Source organism: Nasonia vitripennis, assembly GCF_009193385.2.
Source record: "Nasonia vitripennis strain AsymCx chromosome 1 unlocalized genomic scaffold, Nvit_psr_1.1 chr1_random0003, whole genome shotgun sequence".
In the NCBI taxonomy this organism is placed as follows: Eukaryota; Metazoa; Arthropoda; class Insecta; order Hymenoptera; family Pteromalidae; genus Nasonia; species Nasonia vitripennis.
The window spans coordinates 2,745,421-2,762,425 of record NW_022279589.1 but is presented as its reverse complement, the minus strand read 5'-3'; the positions used below and the strand labels follow the sequence as shown (position 1 = coordinate 2,762,425).

The window sequence follows — 17,005 nt, the reverse complement described above, 5'->3', positions numbered from 1 at the left end:
AAGCTAGGGTTCAAATCTTGTGCAGGGATTTTTTTTATTCATAATATTATTTTACATTAAGTGTAATAAAGTACATGTAGCCTCAATATAGATATTGTTTGATGATTTTTATTCTTATTATGAAATACTCTAAAAGCCAAAGTTGAAAATCTGAAAGTGGAAAGTTAAAAAGGTACATTTTGAAATTTATGAAAAATTGAAGTGCACCTATATTAATCTTTAAAAATTGCCCGATGTTCGGAAAAGATTAAAATAATTTTTTAACATTTTTGTGGGTTTTATCGAACGATGAAATTTATCAAATTACACTTTCGTGTGTAAATCCTTATTTCGACCTCTTCAATATTATTATGAGTTGAAAAGAATGAGGTGATAAACCAGGCTGAGTATTGATTATTCATGCACATTATTATGCTAATAAGAATGTTAAAATAACAGAATGAACGAATGTAAACAAAATTTTAATTATTTTAAGTAGTTATGATTAAACCTAAACAAAGAAGTTAAGCTTAAGCTTAAACAAAAATAAATCAAACTAACAAGCCACCCCACCCTATCGATAAACATATGCCATTTTCGATAATCTCAGAGCCCCTACTACTCTCCTCCGCTCGAGCTAGATGCGTATAGTTCGGGCGAAAATCCGCGAGGCGGCAGTAGCTTACGACTGCATATCGCGCGGCACGCTTTCGCCCATGCTCATCGGCAATCTCTCCTCTAATCTCTGCTTTCAATGATTGCTGTAGTCATGGAACAGTTACTTTAGCGGTAACGGTAGTACTACACCTGCTTTTCCAGATGAGCTTTCAAAATTGTTAGAAGGTACGCCTGAAAAATCAAATAACTTTTTTGAAAACATTCGTTATTATAACAACTCATTGTCATTCGCTTCCTTTAATGCTAATTTAGTTAGTTTTCAATCACGTCGTGTCGGACCATACTGTTTTAAAATTCAAGGTCAAGTATACTACCAAATTAATACAGCTTTATATCCATCTCAAAATGAAAATCCTGCATTTGGACAACTTTTTTTCATTGATCAAAATGAAGCCATAAATTTCAGAATGAGTGAAGACTCTCACATTGATAAAACGACAATTTCTATTTTAGATAAAATTATCAGAGAAAATAACGTATTTGCTAAGTCTTATGCAATGATGAAGCAAGAAATAGAAGATCAACGTTTATTAATAAATTCCAGTGAAAGAGAACCGGAATTGCAATTATTATTTTCTTTGAAACCTGGAACTGATAGAGGTAGATATAATATTCAAAGAACAAACGAGGTAGCTGCAATTTTTTTCGACTACTGCTGATGGAAAAATTCCTGAATCATATGTAACAATCAGAAACACACATAACAAAGAATTGCAATGTGTCAGTTCAATGGATCCAAATGTTGAACCGTGGATATATCCTATTTCTTATCCTTATGGAACATTAGGCTGGCACCGAAATATGGAGCGAATTCGCATTAATAACAATGATAATAATCGACGTGTAACGCGAATGGCTTACACTAAATATAAGATTGCTATTAGACCATTAACATTTAATCCTCTCCTTTTGGGTCGCAGATTATTTCAGCAATGGGTGGTTGACTCCTATGTAAAAATTGAAAAAGACAGAATCCAATTTTGGACATAAATGGACAAGTAGGAAAAACTATAATTTTACCATCTACTTTTATTGGTTCGCCTCGCTAGATTCGTCGCTTAGCTAGACAGCGAATTAAATATAGTTAGCAACAAATTTTGTTATCTAAAAAATATCAATTAAACATTGCTAGCAACAAAATTTGTTGCTAGCAGTATTTGATTTATATTTTTTAGCAATGTCTCTCGATCGGTCCGAGGTGGCATGTTTAAGGTACATTTTAAGCCCGGATAGAGTAAAGAAGACGGTTCGGATCTTTCAAAAAGCCGTGGCAAGTGACTAAAAACACTTATTTATATAGTGAAATGTCATGAATTTTGGTCAATGATTTTAGAAGGTATATACATGTTTTTTTTCGATAAAAATGGTGTATATTTTATGTATTTTCAATAGAATTTTTTTTTTCAAATTACATCAAATCAAAAATTTTTTGGTAAGAAGAATATTTTTTTGTTTTTTTGCAGGATTTAACCCAGGCTTGACCCCTTAAGATTCACTATTCAAGTTAATTAAAATCTTATCGACTTAAATGGTGAATGCTAATCGATTTCTATTCACTTTTTCCAGCAGGGAAGGTTCGAAATCCAACAAAAACGTACAAAATTGTACGATTTGTTACATTTTCTTATATTTTATTACACTTTATTACATTTTTTATTTCCACTAGGGATGTTTTTCTATATTTATGGCTTTCAAACCATTTGGTAGCACATTGAAAACTACGATGGCTTTTTTTAAAACTGTTCTTATTACTAATTCTTTTCCTGTTTCTAGGTATAATAATACTTTTGTTCCTGGTTACATTGTCCAATGTAATAAATTGCATTTTAAGGTCTTAGTGCAGTCTCAATACTTTAAAACAAAAAAATTGTTCAATATTGAGGGGATTGTCTTGAAATACAAAGTTGTTTTTATTAACTATTTTTAGTAATTTTTTTTGTAAGTTCTGCGGTATATCTAAGTTATGTATCCATTATTATATATAAGGGCATTATATTGTGTCTTTCTTAAGCTGATAGATGTATCAATATGTAAGAAATTATTTAAAAAATTCATAAACTCAATTGGGGATATTGAGAGATAATTGGTTTTCAATACATTACAAGTATAACATGATTACATTTTCATATAAAAAATATTTGTACAACAATCATAAACATAATCAAAAATATTGAATGAGCAAGGTGAATTATATTTCAAAATATAATCGACCATATACAACAGTATATAAAAAAATGTAAAAGACTGAACTAAACTGAATGCCAAAATAGAGGATTTAAAAAAATTATGATAAAATAATATTATATGTAAAAAATGTTATAAAAAGTAAGAAAGAAAAAATGTAGCAGAATGTTACAATTTTTTAAATTTTTTCACATTTTATTACAATTATTTATGTTTTACTATTTACTTTTTATGTTTCTTTATAATTTTTTGAAATATTAAATGTAGCAAATAGTTTTTGAAACTGTACAAAAATGTACTATTAATATGTAAAGAAATATAGTCTGGTTTTTTGGTAATAATTTTATTCTTTGTGTGATTTACTTAAACATTCCAACATAACCCTTGCTTTTCTTAACGGCAGTCCAAATATCTAAATTCTCTCCAGGCTGAATTCCATAACCTTTTTTCAATCCATGTGGGTTAGAAGGTGTTTTACAATCTTGACTTGTTTCTTTACGTAGCACTGAATCTACTTCTACTGAAGTGAAGAAAGCAACAGACATTGGAAGATCTTTCATTTTTAATCTTGATACAAAAAAACAACGTACTAGTAAATTTGTAACATGCATCGCTAAGGCTGCATTATATTTATACTCTGATGGTACTAAATAACGAACCTCATCATGAAATGATAAACAAAGTCTTGCTTTGTCTTTCATCAGCCATCTCATAGTTACTAAAATAAGATGTAAAAAATCTACAGCTCCACTTTGTACAACCCAATTTATTTTTGTTGGAAGGAACTTTTCATTTTTTTCATATTCTAAAGCTCTACTTAATCTACAATTTAAAAATGGTGTACTTGGCTCATTTTGTTCTGCTATCTCTTCCAAACTGTTAAACATTACTGATTCAGACCCACCAATCCATTTCCCTTTTTCAAAAACTTCATCTCTTAATTTTTTGTGTATTTGAGAAATTTTAAATGCTTCATATGATGTATATAATTTATTGCTGAGATTTTCAGATACGTATTGTTTTTTTAAACGATAATATTTTTTACCTTTAGTCATTAAATATATATGTTTCGATTTTAAAGCTGCTTCTTTATCAGTTATAGAAGGGTTAAACTGTTTTAACAATCTTTCAGCAAATTTCTGTCCAGCGCCATAAATGCGAGCATAATTAAGTACCTTTGCTTGATCTCTGTTTATACCTATAGCTTTAGCAGTAACACTATGCATATCGGTACCGTCAGATTTATTACCTATTAATGTCATCCAGCTAAAAGGAGTTGAACCATGAATTTTAATGTCTTTTTTGAAAGCATCTCCAATGATTGACGCAATCCAAAGTTCTTGACTATCAACATCAGCTCCAATAATACTATAACCTGATGGGGCGTTTATTATACCACGTAATTCAGATCCGATTCTTTCACAATGAGCATTAGAAGCAGTCATCCAAGTAGGTTCAACAGCTCTTCGAGTAAGAGTTCCTGAAACTATAACTTGAGGAATTATTGCTCCAAAATTTATATAATTAGTGCTATTTTTTGAATTAACATTTTGTTTTGAGTCCAACCAAATAACAAGTTGAGATAAGATTCGATCCCGGTTATTTTTCCAATAGGAAGACATTTTAGAAATTTCTATTATACGTGAAGTGCTTGTAGTTATACTGTCTAAAATATTTTTTGAAAAATTATTGAGGAAATCTTTAGATAATGGACTTCCAACATTAAATAAAATTCCATTTTTATGTGGTAATTTAAAAAAAAAATTTTCAATTTTGTTATCTGGTAGACTTGGTTTGAAATTTTTATCAAAAGATTTTAATTTTGTTAGACATTGATTTGAAGACTGTAATTTTTTAGCAGTAGTTTGAGATAACAATTCACAATCAGATGGTTTAATATCACATTTATTCAAATCTTTAACTAAAAATCCCCAACCATGATTTTTAATATGATACAGAGGGTATTGTTCCCAAGTGAGATTTAAAAGTTTTGGTGTTATTAACATTGAAGTACTAAGTTGTTGAGTTCTTGGAAATACATTTATTTTATTTTTTTTGCAAAGTTTACGGTACCAATTAGGATAGCCAGGCATATGTGGCAATTTTTTCGGTAAAAAATTTTCTGTTTTATGTAAATATCTAAATTGCTTATTTAATATTGTTTTGACGATCACAGTAACAGGAATAATTGTAGTTATTTTCCAAATTTTATCATAACCTTTCTTTAAATTCATATTTTTTATAGACCAATCTTCATCCCACATCCATGGATCATTTTTGTATTGGCTACTTATTGATAATCTGCACACTTCATCAGCTCTTTTTGCTAAACAAACTTTATTTTCAAAATTCAAATCTTTATATGTTGTTTCAGCTTCTTCCAAATATCTTTTCCAATTATAATTAACTGGTAAATATGTAGTACTAAGCTCTAACATGCCTGCTAATGTAGCAGGATGAGGAAATCTTTTAATAAAAATAGGAAACATTTTTTTAAAAATCTTATGAGTTGCTACAACATCTGAGGCACAATATAACATTGACTCATTAAATTGTTTTTTAATATCTTGTATTTCTCCATTCATAAAAATATCCCTACCTTGCTTATTTAAATTGAAACCATAATAAAACTTATGTATATCAGATAGACTATTTAAAGAAGAAATTGATTTCAAATGTTCATGCTCATCTTTTGAATTCGTAGATTTTAAAATAGCACGTTGATAACTGCTTAAACCACTTATACATATATGTAAAGCCATTGTATCTAAAAACTTTGTAGCACTTGGATTTAACCAATATTGTTCTTTAACTCTAACACGGTCAAATGAAACATTATGACCAATTATAATTTTTGGCATTTGCTGAAATTTATCAACATCTATTTGTTCCTTATTATCGACTGAACTTTCTATCGGAATAAGAGATTCAGGAGTTAAGTAATTAAACATAAAATTTGACGAGCAATCTATAAGTTGCTTGGAAACCCAACTGTACCACGAAGATTTACTAACTGCAGTTGCTAAAGTTGGAAGTGGTCCATTTTTTACACAAACTTCTACATCAAAAATTAATCCTTCTTCTATTGGGTAACTAACTGATTCATGTCCATTATTTGAATATCGTGTCCATCCTTCTTCAAAAATAAAATGTTTTGGCATTGGAGGTAATTCATTAAAAAAATGTTCGATTATTTTCATGTACGGTTGCACTTGCTCATCAGATATTTGTTTGAAATGTTCTTCAATATTTTGTCCTTTTAATTTTGGAATTAAAAGATTGACATTGGGTATTTCAGATGTATTCTTAATAATAATTCCAAAGTCTTTTAATTCTTTTTTAATAGCATGAACATTACTTTCATTTAATGAATTAAGATTAAAATTACATTCATTACCAAAAATTTGACTATACAAATTTTTAGATAACATTTGTAAATTAATTTCATTGAATCTAGACTCATCTGTCTGAAAATTTTGTTTAGTTATTTCATTTAGTAAGTTAGTGGATTGACAGAAATATCTTTTGGAGACAATTGCATTATTCAAGTCATTTACAAAGTCAACATTTTTTAATACATCTAATTTAATAGTACTGAAATAATAATAGTTAGATATTGAATAATTTAACTTTGAATAGTAGTAACTTTTACAGAAGCTTAAAAGTAAGGTATTTTTAGAAAGAAATACTTTAAATGTTATAAATCGCTTATAATTGAGTAAATTTTGCATCTTTATATACTAATTTTTATACATTAATATAATCAAATCAATTTTTATTCATTTATTGTTTTCATTTTTCAGTATTTATTATAAACAGAGGATATAAAAGGTTAAATTACAGAAGAGAACATCACGGAGTAGGAGAGGAGTAGACCAAACTCCGTGTTTCAAAAGTGGCTTACTTTTTCGGTCAGAAACCGCTAGACTACCGCTGCGCGGAATCGCTATAACAAGCGAGTAACAGAGCCCCCTGTTACCGGAGGAAATTACTATATATTCAAACTGCTGTGCCGACATTTCAGTCGCTCAAATGCCAACTTCAGGGGGCAACGCGGTAAAAGCGATCTGCTTTGTCCCCTGAAGTCAGCCATCGGGCGACCCTGCATCAATTCGAAAATGTTCGAATTACCGGTGGCTGCACCGATGAATAAGAAAATGTCAAACTAAAACTAAAAACAGCGATGACAAAAGTGGCAGAACAGAAAGCGGTAAATTTGAATAGTTTTAAAATCGATAAAAAAAAAAAATTCTGTAAATAAATTTTGAATATCGGGCAATTAATTAGGTACTAAAATAATAAAACTTACTGTAAAAAAATAATTTTTTAACTTAAATAACAGTTATAAACATTCATTGAACTTTTTACGTACTTTTACCCGAATCGCATTTTTGAAATCGTAAATATTTTAATTTTGGCATTACAGGCGGTTGAAAACTGTTGAGTAATAAACTATATGAAAAGTATGAATTATTAAGACATTATTAGAATAATCAAAACGTTTAAACAACAATATAAATGCAATAGAACAATAAAGCCCCTTTTACACTATGTACTGGAATTGTAAAATATTTTAATTACGCATCAACCTATTTACTATAAGGGGTTTTTAGGGTCGCTGATTACGAATCTGATATGCAATCATCACAATACCCGAATTATGCAAATTACTGCATAATTCGGGTATTGTGATAAAGCTATATACTACAAGGGGATTTTAGGGTCTCTGATTACAAATCTGTTATCAGATTTGTAAAATAATACAAATAACAACTTCATACGAAATACATAGCAAAATTCATTCCTTTATTTTTGTTAAAAAAAAATCTTGCGTACTAACAAGAATTTCGGAGTAACCGATTATAAATCTTATATCAATTTTTCAATAAAATGCAGCAAGCTTTAGTCTCAACTTCATATGCTCTGATAAGCCATTTACTCTACGCACCGTAAATTTCAATGCATCGAAACCAAAGCGCTTAAACCCAACTACACCATGCATGCTCCTCGAGCTTAATAATTTATTTATAAAAACACCTTGGCACATCGGAGGAAGGCGAGCGAAGCGAGAATAAAATCTAAAACCAAAGCGCTTAAACCCAGCTACACCACGCTCCCCGAGCTCAATAATTTATTTATCTGGTAAAAATATGCGATAGAAATCGATTGAAATCGATCAAAATTGAATCGAATTTAATCGGGTTGAATCCATTCAATCGACTAGCCAAATTTCGTCGATTAAATTCCAATCGATTTAAATCGGTTTTAATACGAAAAATCAGTACTAAATTTAATATATTTTTATCGATGTTTATGTAGTAATTATTTTAGTGCAGTTGAATTGTAATTTTTTTCAGTAATTTTAATCAATTTGAATATCACTATTCATTACTAAATAGTTTATCGATCCCAATACTAGTTTTATGAATAGCTCTGAATATACTTTAATCGACTTTAATGACCAAAACAAATACTATTCTTGTTATATCATTTAAATGTTATTTTGTCAATCTGTTTTAATCGATTTGAAAACCACTATTCTTTAATAAATAGTCTATATATCCCAATACTATTTTTCCAAAAGCTTGATATATACTTTAATCGATTATAATAATCAAAATAATTAATATTCTTGTAATGTCATTTAATTGTTTTTTTCTTTAATATTTGAACCTGTTTCAACGGCAATCACCTTGTATAATATTTAATCGATTCCAATCTTTATTTTTAGGAGTAGCCTTTGATTGTCCTTTAATCGATTCCAATCTTTATTTTTAGGAGTAGCCTTTGATTGTCCTTTAATCGATTCAAATAAACGAAACAATAATCATTCTCTTAGTTCCATTTATTTTTAATCACATCATTAGTCTGGACTCTTTTTAAATGGTAAATTATAAGTAAAATATTAATTTTTAAAGGATTGTAATATTTTTTAGCTTATAATAGCTTTCATATATATTATAATCGCTATAGCAGATAATACAATAGATCAATCTTACAATATTTGTAACTTATTTTGTCAATAAATTTGAATTTAATCATAAGGCGATCCGTTTATAATATTTAATAAAAAAAAAATTGTTTTTTCTTTTAGATTTAATTAGATCATTTATCGACTTGAATATCATTAAATTAGATTAGATTATTTATCGACTTGAATAGTGAATCTTTATTCCCCTTTTTGCATTAGAACTTGATAAAACCTAATAAAATCCGATAAAAATCGATATAAGTTGATAAAACTTAATATGAAAATTTACAATTGAAATCGATAGACCATGATCTCCTTGAAATTCTATCAATTTCAATTAAAATTTTTCATATTAAGTTTTATCAACTTATATCGATTTTTATCGTATTTTATTAGGTTTTATCAAGTTCTATAATGCAAAAAGTGAAATTAAGATTCACTATTTAAGTCAATTGAAATCTTATCGACTTAAATGGTGAATTCTAATCGACTTCAATCGATTTCTATTCACTTTTTTCAGCAGGGCTCAACGGTATACGTTATTAAATTAATGCTAATAATTTATTTTTCATTGGTTATGCAACAATGTGTGTTAATCTATTCTAATAATCAAAGTAATACATTTTTGGTAAAGGAATAAAACAAGTAATAATATTATTTATACATGTAGAGATTTTATTGCATTTCGATGTTATTTGGGAGAGTACATAAATATCGATTATTTCTAACATTTACTAGAATTATTTTACGCTGTACACTATTTATTGCGTGGTAAGAGTTTTAGTATCTTCAGAGATAATGAGTTTAATATGGGAAACGCCTGTAAAAGGATCATCAGAGGCTATATTGAATAGTGAAATTTTCAAGAAGCACTTGTGATCAACATCTAAAATATCAATTATACGTGCAAACTCGCCTGAAATTAATTGGATAACAGTATCGTCCGTTTTTTTTGCAGCAAGTATACTTTATAGTGTGATAAACAACGCCTTTCAATATACACTTTTTGTACGATAAACAGTCACCCAATCCGTTTATTTTCCTTAAGTAACTCCTTCCAAAATAAGTTAGTTCTTCAGAATTTTTTTCGTAGAATGTGCTCAATCGTTTATTAGAAAATAAATTAATGCAACATTGTTTTGTTTCTTTTGACGTTACAACATTATTCAATTTTCCAGTCTTAAAAGTAAACAATTGCAAATGTTTTCGACACATTTGTCTATCCATGCCTTTGGGACCTTTAACGTGGGTTTTTAAATTAAAAATATTACTTTCAAACGGAAAGGCGGAATTTACACATAATGGACCAGTTTTTCTAACAGACTCTACAACGTGCAGTAATGTATGAACATTAAACGTCATGATGGATTCTTGGCCGTAAAAATATTCGTACAAGTAAACAAATCGCGTAAGATCCGCTTCGCATTGAAGTAATTCCTCCTCAGAAATTTCATACTTTAAAAGAGTGTATGTAGTTTTTATAAAAACTCCTCGGCACATTGGAGGAAGGCGAGCGAAGGGAGGATAAAATTTAAAACCAAAACGTTTAAATCCAACTACCCCACGCACGACAAGTTTGCATAAAAAACATAAACTCTTAAACCCACCTACCCTCGCATTGTCAGTTTCCGTACTTGGCACAGCGGAGGAAGGCGAGCAATTACAAGAATTTTATCAAAAACATAAACTCTCAAACCCACCTACCCCATGCACTGCGAGTTTCCGTACTCGGCACAACGGAGGAAAGTGAGCAATTGCGAGAATTATTGTACACAAGCATGTATACAATATGTTGTAGTTGTCCAATAATTTGTACATGTATACAAGCTATTGTAATCGACATAAACCGCGTAGTTCCTATAAAATTCTCTTGGCGCATGGATTGAAAATGAATACATGCTTCAAATGAGTATTCTCAAATCATAGAATTTTGAAGAGTATGTTTATGTAACTTATAGATAATTTGTTTTTCTACAATAAGAAATGCGAGAGTAAAATGACTGCGAAGCTGCCCTGCTGGAAAAAGTGAATAGAAATCGATTGAAATCGATTAGAATTCACCATTAAAGTCGATAAGATTTCAATTGACTAGAATTTCAAGAAGATCATGTTCTATCGATTTCAATTGTAATTTTTCATATTAAGTTTTATCGATTTATATTGATTTTTATCGTATTTTATCACTTTTTATCAAGTTCTAATGCAAAAAGTGAAATTAAGATTCACTATTCAAGTCGATAAGTGATCTAATCGACTTCTATCGACCTTTTCCAACAGGGTGTAGTATTGCTGTAACCCTCGCTCGCCTTCCTCCGCTATGCCGAGTTCTGAAACTCGCAGTGCGAGGGGTAGGTGGATTTTAGATTTACATGTTATCATCCCTCACGCCCGCCTTCCTTTGAACCTCAGAGAACTAAGGAAAATTAAGGAGGTTCATCTGGTACGTTGCTAGTCAAAAAGAGGATAATTTTTATAAATTCTGTAAAAAATGGATGTATGGGGGAAATTGGTATATATATTTCAAGTAAATAATGTATTATAATATTATTGTGAGTACAAAATTTTGCGAGGCACAACTGGGATAGCGTCGTTCGTCAAACTAATCCTAAAACTATACGCGCACATAAACGTTCGCCAAATCCGACATACACTCACATACATACATTGGTCTGCGCAGCGCGCTATCGTTATAAATGAACTTGGTATCTCTTTGCTCCAATAAACAAAATTGTTTTCGCTGCTATTTTAAGAGCCTGCTCGATATATAAATCGCAATTATAGTTTTATCGCTTACAATGCGTCGTTCGATGATGCTCTGCGCTCGGTGTAGTGACGTTGGTGTGTTGGCTGGCGTTAGGACCTGCGGGTACGACGAGATCGAAGCCACGTCGTCGGCCAAGTGGATGATGTCCTTTCCAGGGCTACGACTCCCTGGTCGCCTCCTCAGAGCGGTGAGCTTTTGATACGTTACAAAAACTAAACGGAACTAATTTGAAATATACCCGCTTTTAATCATTATTACTGTATTAACTCGGCTTACCCCTTCTCGGGTTTCTGTAGTTTCTCTCGAGCCGACTATATTAAAATTCTGGAGAGTCCAACCTATCGCTTGGACCTCTCGCAGCGCTCTGCCTTGCTCGGCGATCCGGCGCTTCGCATTTTCTCCCACACACGCACACACACACATACAAATCGACGTTCACCAATTCTCGTCTACCAAATGTCGCTCGTGTCGCAGCGCGAAATTTAAAACTTCCCCAGACCCATAAGTGACCGTTACAATTCTAATTTCCTTTTGATACAAGAGACATAATTTATTTAGGACTTATGAAAAGCTAATTTATAATAAATAATCATTATAGATAAAGAAATCGAACTCTTTATGTGACAAAAAAATTTAATACAGACGACATTTGACTCCATTTTTGAGGTTAAGTGCACATACTTTTTATTAGGACAATTAATTATTAAGCATAGAGGTACCCATCAATCGATTGATGGGTAGACATTATTTCGAACGGATTTATTTTTCTAGAAGCTGTAAACGATAATTAAAAATAAGAAAAGAATTTCTCCGGCTATTTTTGCCATGCCAATTTCAATGTACATTTAAAAAAATCGAAAGCCAGAAGTGTAATGAAAACTAAAAATAATGCGCCCGGTAAATATTTCGTGATATGAGCATAATATACAAAACATAACAATAATAGGGGAATAAATATCCAAATCAGAAGATGAATTGTTGCAAAAGTAACCTCAACACTTTTAAGGGGACTCAATTCAAACGTGTCTTTTAAAGGAGATGTCATAGCCAGCATTACCAAATTGTGACCCCACGTCGAGCCGTAGTTTACATTGTTTGTGTTGGTTACCGCGAAAAACAAAGTTTTTGTTGATTTAATAACTAAAAATGTTTATTTTATTAAATATTGTATACGAAAGTCACGGGTATGTTACTGCTTCTCAGTTTCAATCGTCGCCTTCACCTACATTGCTTCCAAAATTAGGCGTAATTACGCAAATATAAGACGTAGCTAATATAAGTTATTATAATGGCAATCGCGGAATACTGTATTTTGGTGCTATAAGCAAGTGTATATATTGCTTCCTTCCTAAGGAAGCCTTGTAATAGTAATTTTTTGATTTTTTGTAAAAACATATAGGAACTGTGTTTTGATGTATTTTTAGTCGAAAAATAGTGTTTTTAGAACATGTCCGTACGGATGTATGCGCGTGTGCGTGTGTGTGTTCGTTTGTCGACATCTGTATCTCAGCTTCTACTCAGTGGATTTTAATCCACCAACTCTCATTTTCTTCGTTTTAACTATACCATAATGGGAAAACAGTCCGTTTTACATTTTGTAGGCGTGTTTTTATAGCGATTTTTTAGTTTTCAGAATCCAGTTTTTTCTAATAGTTATTGAAAAAGTCAATAAAAGTAAATTGCTTAATATGTACATGAAAGAGAATAAAATTACCTATTTTTTCACCGCGGAGAATTTATATTATCTTTTGTCGTTCTTTTATTATACACCATAGTGAATTTTTTTGAAACCGTTATTACTCGAAAACTAAATGTCGAACCTTTCTAAAATAATATATGATTATTGAAGGTAATTAGAACTATATACCACTTTAATTTGAGGTCATTTTATCGGGCAGATCCGGAGAAAAACATCAAAAACTGAAAAAAGTCGTTTTTCTATGGGACGCGATAACTGGAGTAAAAAGGCAATAATTAAGTTGAAATTTTGGATTTGGTAATTAGCATTATATAGTGTCTTGATTCCTATCTTTGGGCTGTTTATGAAACCAATCGGTTTCAAAGATATTAAGGTTTAATTTTTTTTCTCACCCTGTATACTCTGTATAACTGAAAACTGCATCATTTTGATCTCAGCTTCTATTTAATGGATTTTTTGTCACACAATCACGATTTTCACGTTTTATCGACCTCTTAGGCGGGACTAAAGTAGGTTTTTCAGACCGGCGGGAAAAAAAAAATTTAGCGGGTAATAAAAATCGAAAAACGCCCCCTACTCGAGCTGCGGGCTAAAATAGTACATTATGCAACAAGGGACTAAAGTCGATGATTATTCCCGCGGGTGGGTAACTACCCGAGGGAATAATCGACTTTAGTCACGTGTTGCATATAGAACTTTATTCACGACTTAACTGTGTAGCTACTTTATTCCTTGGAAAAGTGGGACTGAAGTCAATGTAAATGAAATTTTCAAAAATTTTCAAAAGTTTCTAAAATTTTGTTTACATGACATGATACGTAGATCAAAATTATGATTATAATTTAAAAAAAATGTAACATTAAATTTTTTTTTTGTATCAATATAAAATGAGATTTAACATACTGAGTGATTTTTCAAAAAATTTTAAATTTTACTCCCGTATTTGCGGGAGTAACATATACGAGGGAATAAAAAGCTACTTTAGTCCCGCTTTTCAGGGAATAAAGTGGCCATTATAGTTAAGCCGTGAATAAAAAATTTTTTTTTTGCTAGGGTGTGTGAGAAAATAAAACATATAATGGCAGATATAATATATCTTGGAGATTAGTTTAACAATTATACCTATACGATAGAAAGAGAGAGAGAGAGAGAGAGAGAATTATAATTGATTATGTTTATGTAATTAATTAGAAATAATTTTATCCATCAAACGAAAAAGTATGAAAACTTTATAGAAATATATATGAATTAAAATCAATTTTGATATTAAAGCAATACATAATGTTGAAGGAAGCTACGTGCCAAAGAAATGGCAGCGGTTTTTATTATTTATGATGTAAACAATTTTTGAGGTTAGGTAAGTTAAGACCTTTTGACAATGCTCCAACCCCCCACCCTTTAAATGTGCAAAGATGAGATCTCTTTACTAAAATTTTACTCAAAATTACAATTTTTTTAGGGAGGAAAGTAAAACTAGAATTTTTGGACGAAAAAAATATTTCTCTAATTGGTAAATCTTACCGAATTGATCCATCCTATTGATGACCTTGTCCTGTAAATCTATATTTTTTTCCTGAATTCCTCACATTCTTTTTTTAAAGAAGCATTAACACCTTTCTCTGTACTTAACTTATTCTCTAATTCTAGAATTTTTCTCTTAAGGTCTTTTATTTCTTTCTTAGAATTAGGTCTCCCTCTATTTCTTCTTTCTTTTTTGTTTTGTTTTGAAACTATGGTTATATGTAAATGCGGCTGAAGCTAGTGCTCATGCGCCGATGTTTGCTGATGACGCAAACTTGCCTGAACGTTATGCTTGTTAGATTTTTTAACCAACAGCGTCAACCGATGGCTAATGAAAATTGTCAGACGATTTTGGCCGGGTTATTCTACTAGGATAATTAATTTTTGTTAATACAACATAAAAATAGGGAATAATGATAATAAATCAGTAAATAGAAGACCTAGAACCATGCAGCTACTATGAATATTTTGTTGAATAAGTTTTTAATAAAAAAAAAGCTGGTACGCAGCTAAAATCAATATTTTGTTGTAATTATTTATTCAAACCGATGACTTCAAAATGTATGGAAGACGACCGAAAGCAAGACAAATATATAACCTAAGCGTCTACATTTAAATAACCAACGCCTCTATTATCAGCTTTTGTTAAGTCATAATTTAATTTGTAATATTTATGAAAGGCGAGCAAAAACTAAAAAATTTAAAACGAAAGCTACTAAATCTATGTAATCCACGCAGCTACTACCAATATTTCGTCAAACTATTTGTTAATTTAAAAGCACGCTCGTAAATCTGAGGAAGGTTATAGTGAAAGCAAGGGAAATTCAAAATCTAAGCTTGTAAACCTCATTAACCGTAACTATATCGTAACTTAACGAAAATAATAGAGTTAATTAAATAAATAATCCCTGGTAGAAACACTCAGCATCGATTGGTTAACCTTTGGTCAAATTCGTAATTAAAAACGTTACGCCATGGTTATTTTTTTACTATCGGGTTTAAATAAAAAATGTCCCCGTAAACATATTATAATGTAGATGCTTTAACTAATTACCATAGAGTTGATTATTTATAAGAAATTCAGATATTGGTTTTAGAAAAAAATGCTTCCGTTTCATTGACACGTTAACCGACCAAAATTGTTAATTTTCTACTAGGAATGATTTTAAAAAAATTTCATTATTTAATATGTTCTATGGGAGCTCCAAGTGAATTTTTAATCTAATAATAATTAATTCGTGAGTAGATTAATACTATGGCTTTATATGTAAAATTTTGTGAGACTAGAAATTGCTTAGTGCCAAGCGTGTTGATTTTTTTGTTGCTGAACTCTCTGAAGTTGTTCCGTATTCTCACTGTACCCACTAATGAAATTTTTTGATAACGCTCTGAATTAGCTCTGTAAGAGTTTCAATTCCGACGTTTCGAAAAATTACATACTTTTTCCTGCTTGGTGGTTGGGATCGACTGTTCCGATCGAGAGCAATAATGAAAAATGTGACTTTTCAAAAAAAATCGTATCTCAAAAACTAAATATTATAACCTCACGAAAATAAAACATGTTGACGTGCCATGTTAAGAGCTATATGCTACAGAAATTTCAGACGATGACTATTGATTTTCGCAGTAAAAAATCAAAGACTGAAAAAACGTGTTTTGTATGTTCCACGATTACGGGAGTAAAATGGCTTTAATTCACTTGAAGTATAGGAAAAAGATATATTTTTTGTCTATCATGGATGAGTTTGTTGCGCAACTATCGAAACCTTATAGTTTTGAAAATATTGAGGTTTAATAGTTGATTACGATACAAGTGGCATAAATCGTACTTTACGTCACGGCGTGTATAAGCTCCCGAGCATATATAGCGAGTGCGCTTAACGCCGAGCCATGAAGAACGACTTATGGCACGTGTATCGTACATTATTTTATTCTACTTCTGACCGGAAAGCTCACCTTTTGCCCCGGATAAGCGGGGCGAAAGTTGCATATTTTTCCCGAAAACTACTTTTGCGGGGCGAAAGTAAAATTAGCGGGGCAAAAGTATGATTTGGCGGGGCGAAAGTAACATTTAGCGGTTAAGTAAAGTAGGGCGGCACCAATTTACGGCACTGCTTAGCGGGCACTGTTCAGCGGGTAGTTTTAGCTTCATGACTTTGTTTTGGCAAGACTTTAAGGGAATGTTGGAGCAATAGCTTCGCGCTAGGTA

At 31.0% G+C, this 17,005-nt stretch overlaps 2 protein-coding genes across 25 annotated transcripts in view; one reads left to right on the top strand and one right to left on the bottom strand.

The window, feature by feature from the left end:
* The first annotated feature begins 698 nt into the window (after positions 1–698).
* The window catches only part of LOC100678131 (carcinine transporter), a 440,470-nt gene continuing 424,163 nt past the window's right edge, over positions 699–17,005 (top strand). For 3 of the 24 annotated variants that reach the window (XM_032601261.1, XM_032601259.1, XM_031930862.1), the window contains exons 1-2: positions 718–822; positions 1,111–1,257. Coding sequence is in view for 5 of the 24 variants with exons in the window: in XM_032601265.1 (XP_032457156.1) it covers positions 1,648–1,655 (8 nt within the window). In the remaining 19 variants the exon portion in view is untranslated. Of the gene's footprint in view, positions 1,656–17,005 lie in introns of all 24 variants that reach the window. The other 21 variants (XM_032601257.1, XM_032601255.1, XM_031930816.1 and 18 more) reach the window with 15 other exon arrangements.
* On the bottom strand, positions 3,169–6,644 carry LOC100118160 (DNA polymerase subunit gamma-1, mitochondrial). Its single transcript, XM_008215016.4, has one exon. It carries the CDS (start codon positions 6,570–6,572, stop codon positions 3,201–3,203), a length of 3,372 nt encoding a protein of 1,123 aa, XP_008213238.4. The 5' UTR covers positions 6,573–6,644; the 3' UTR covers positions 3,169–3,200.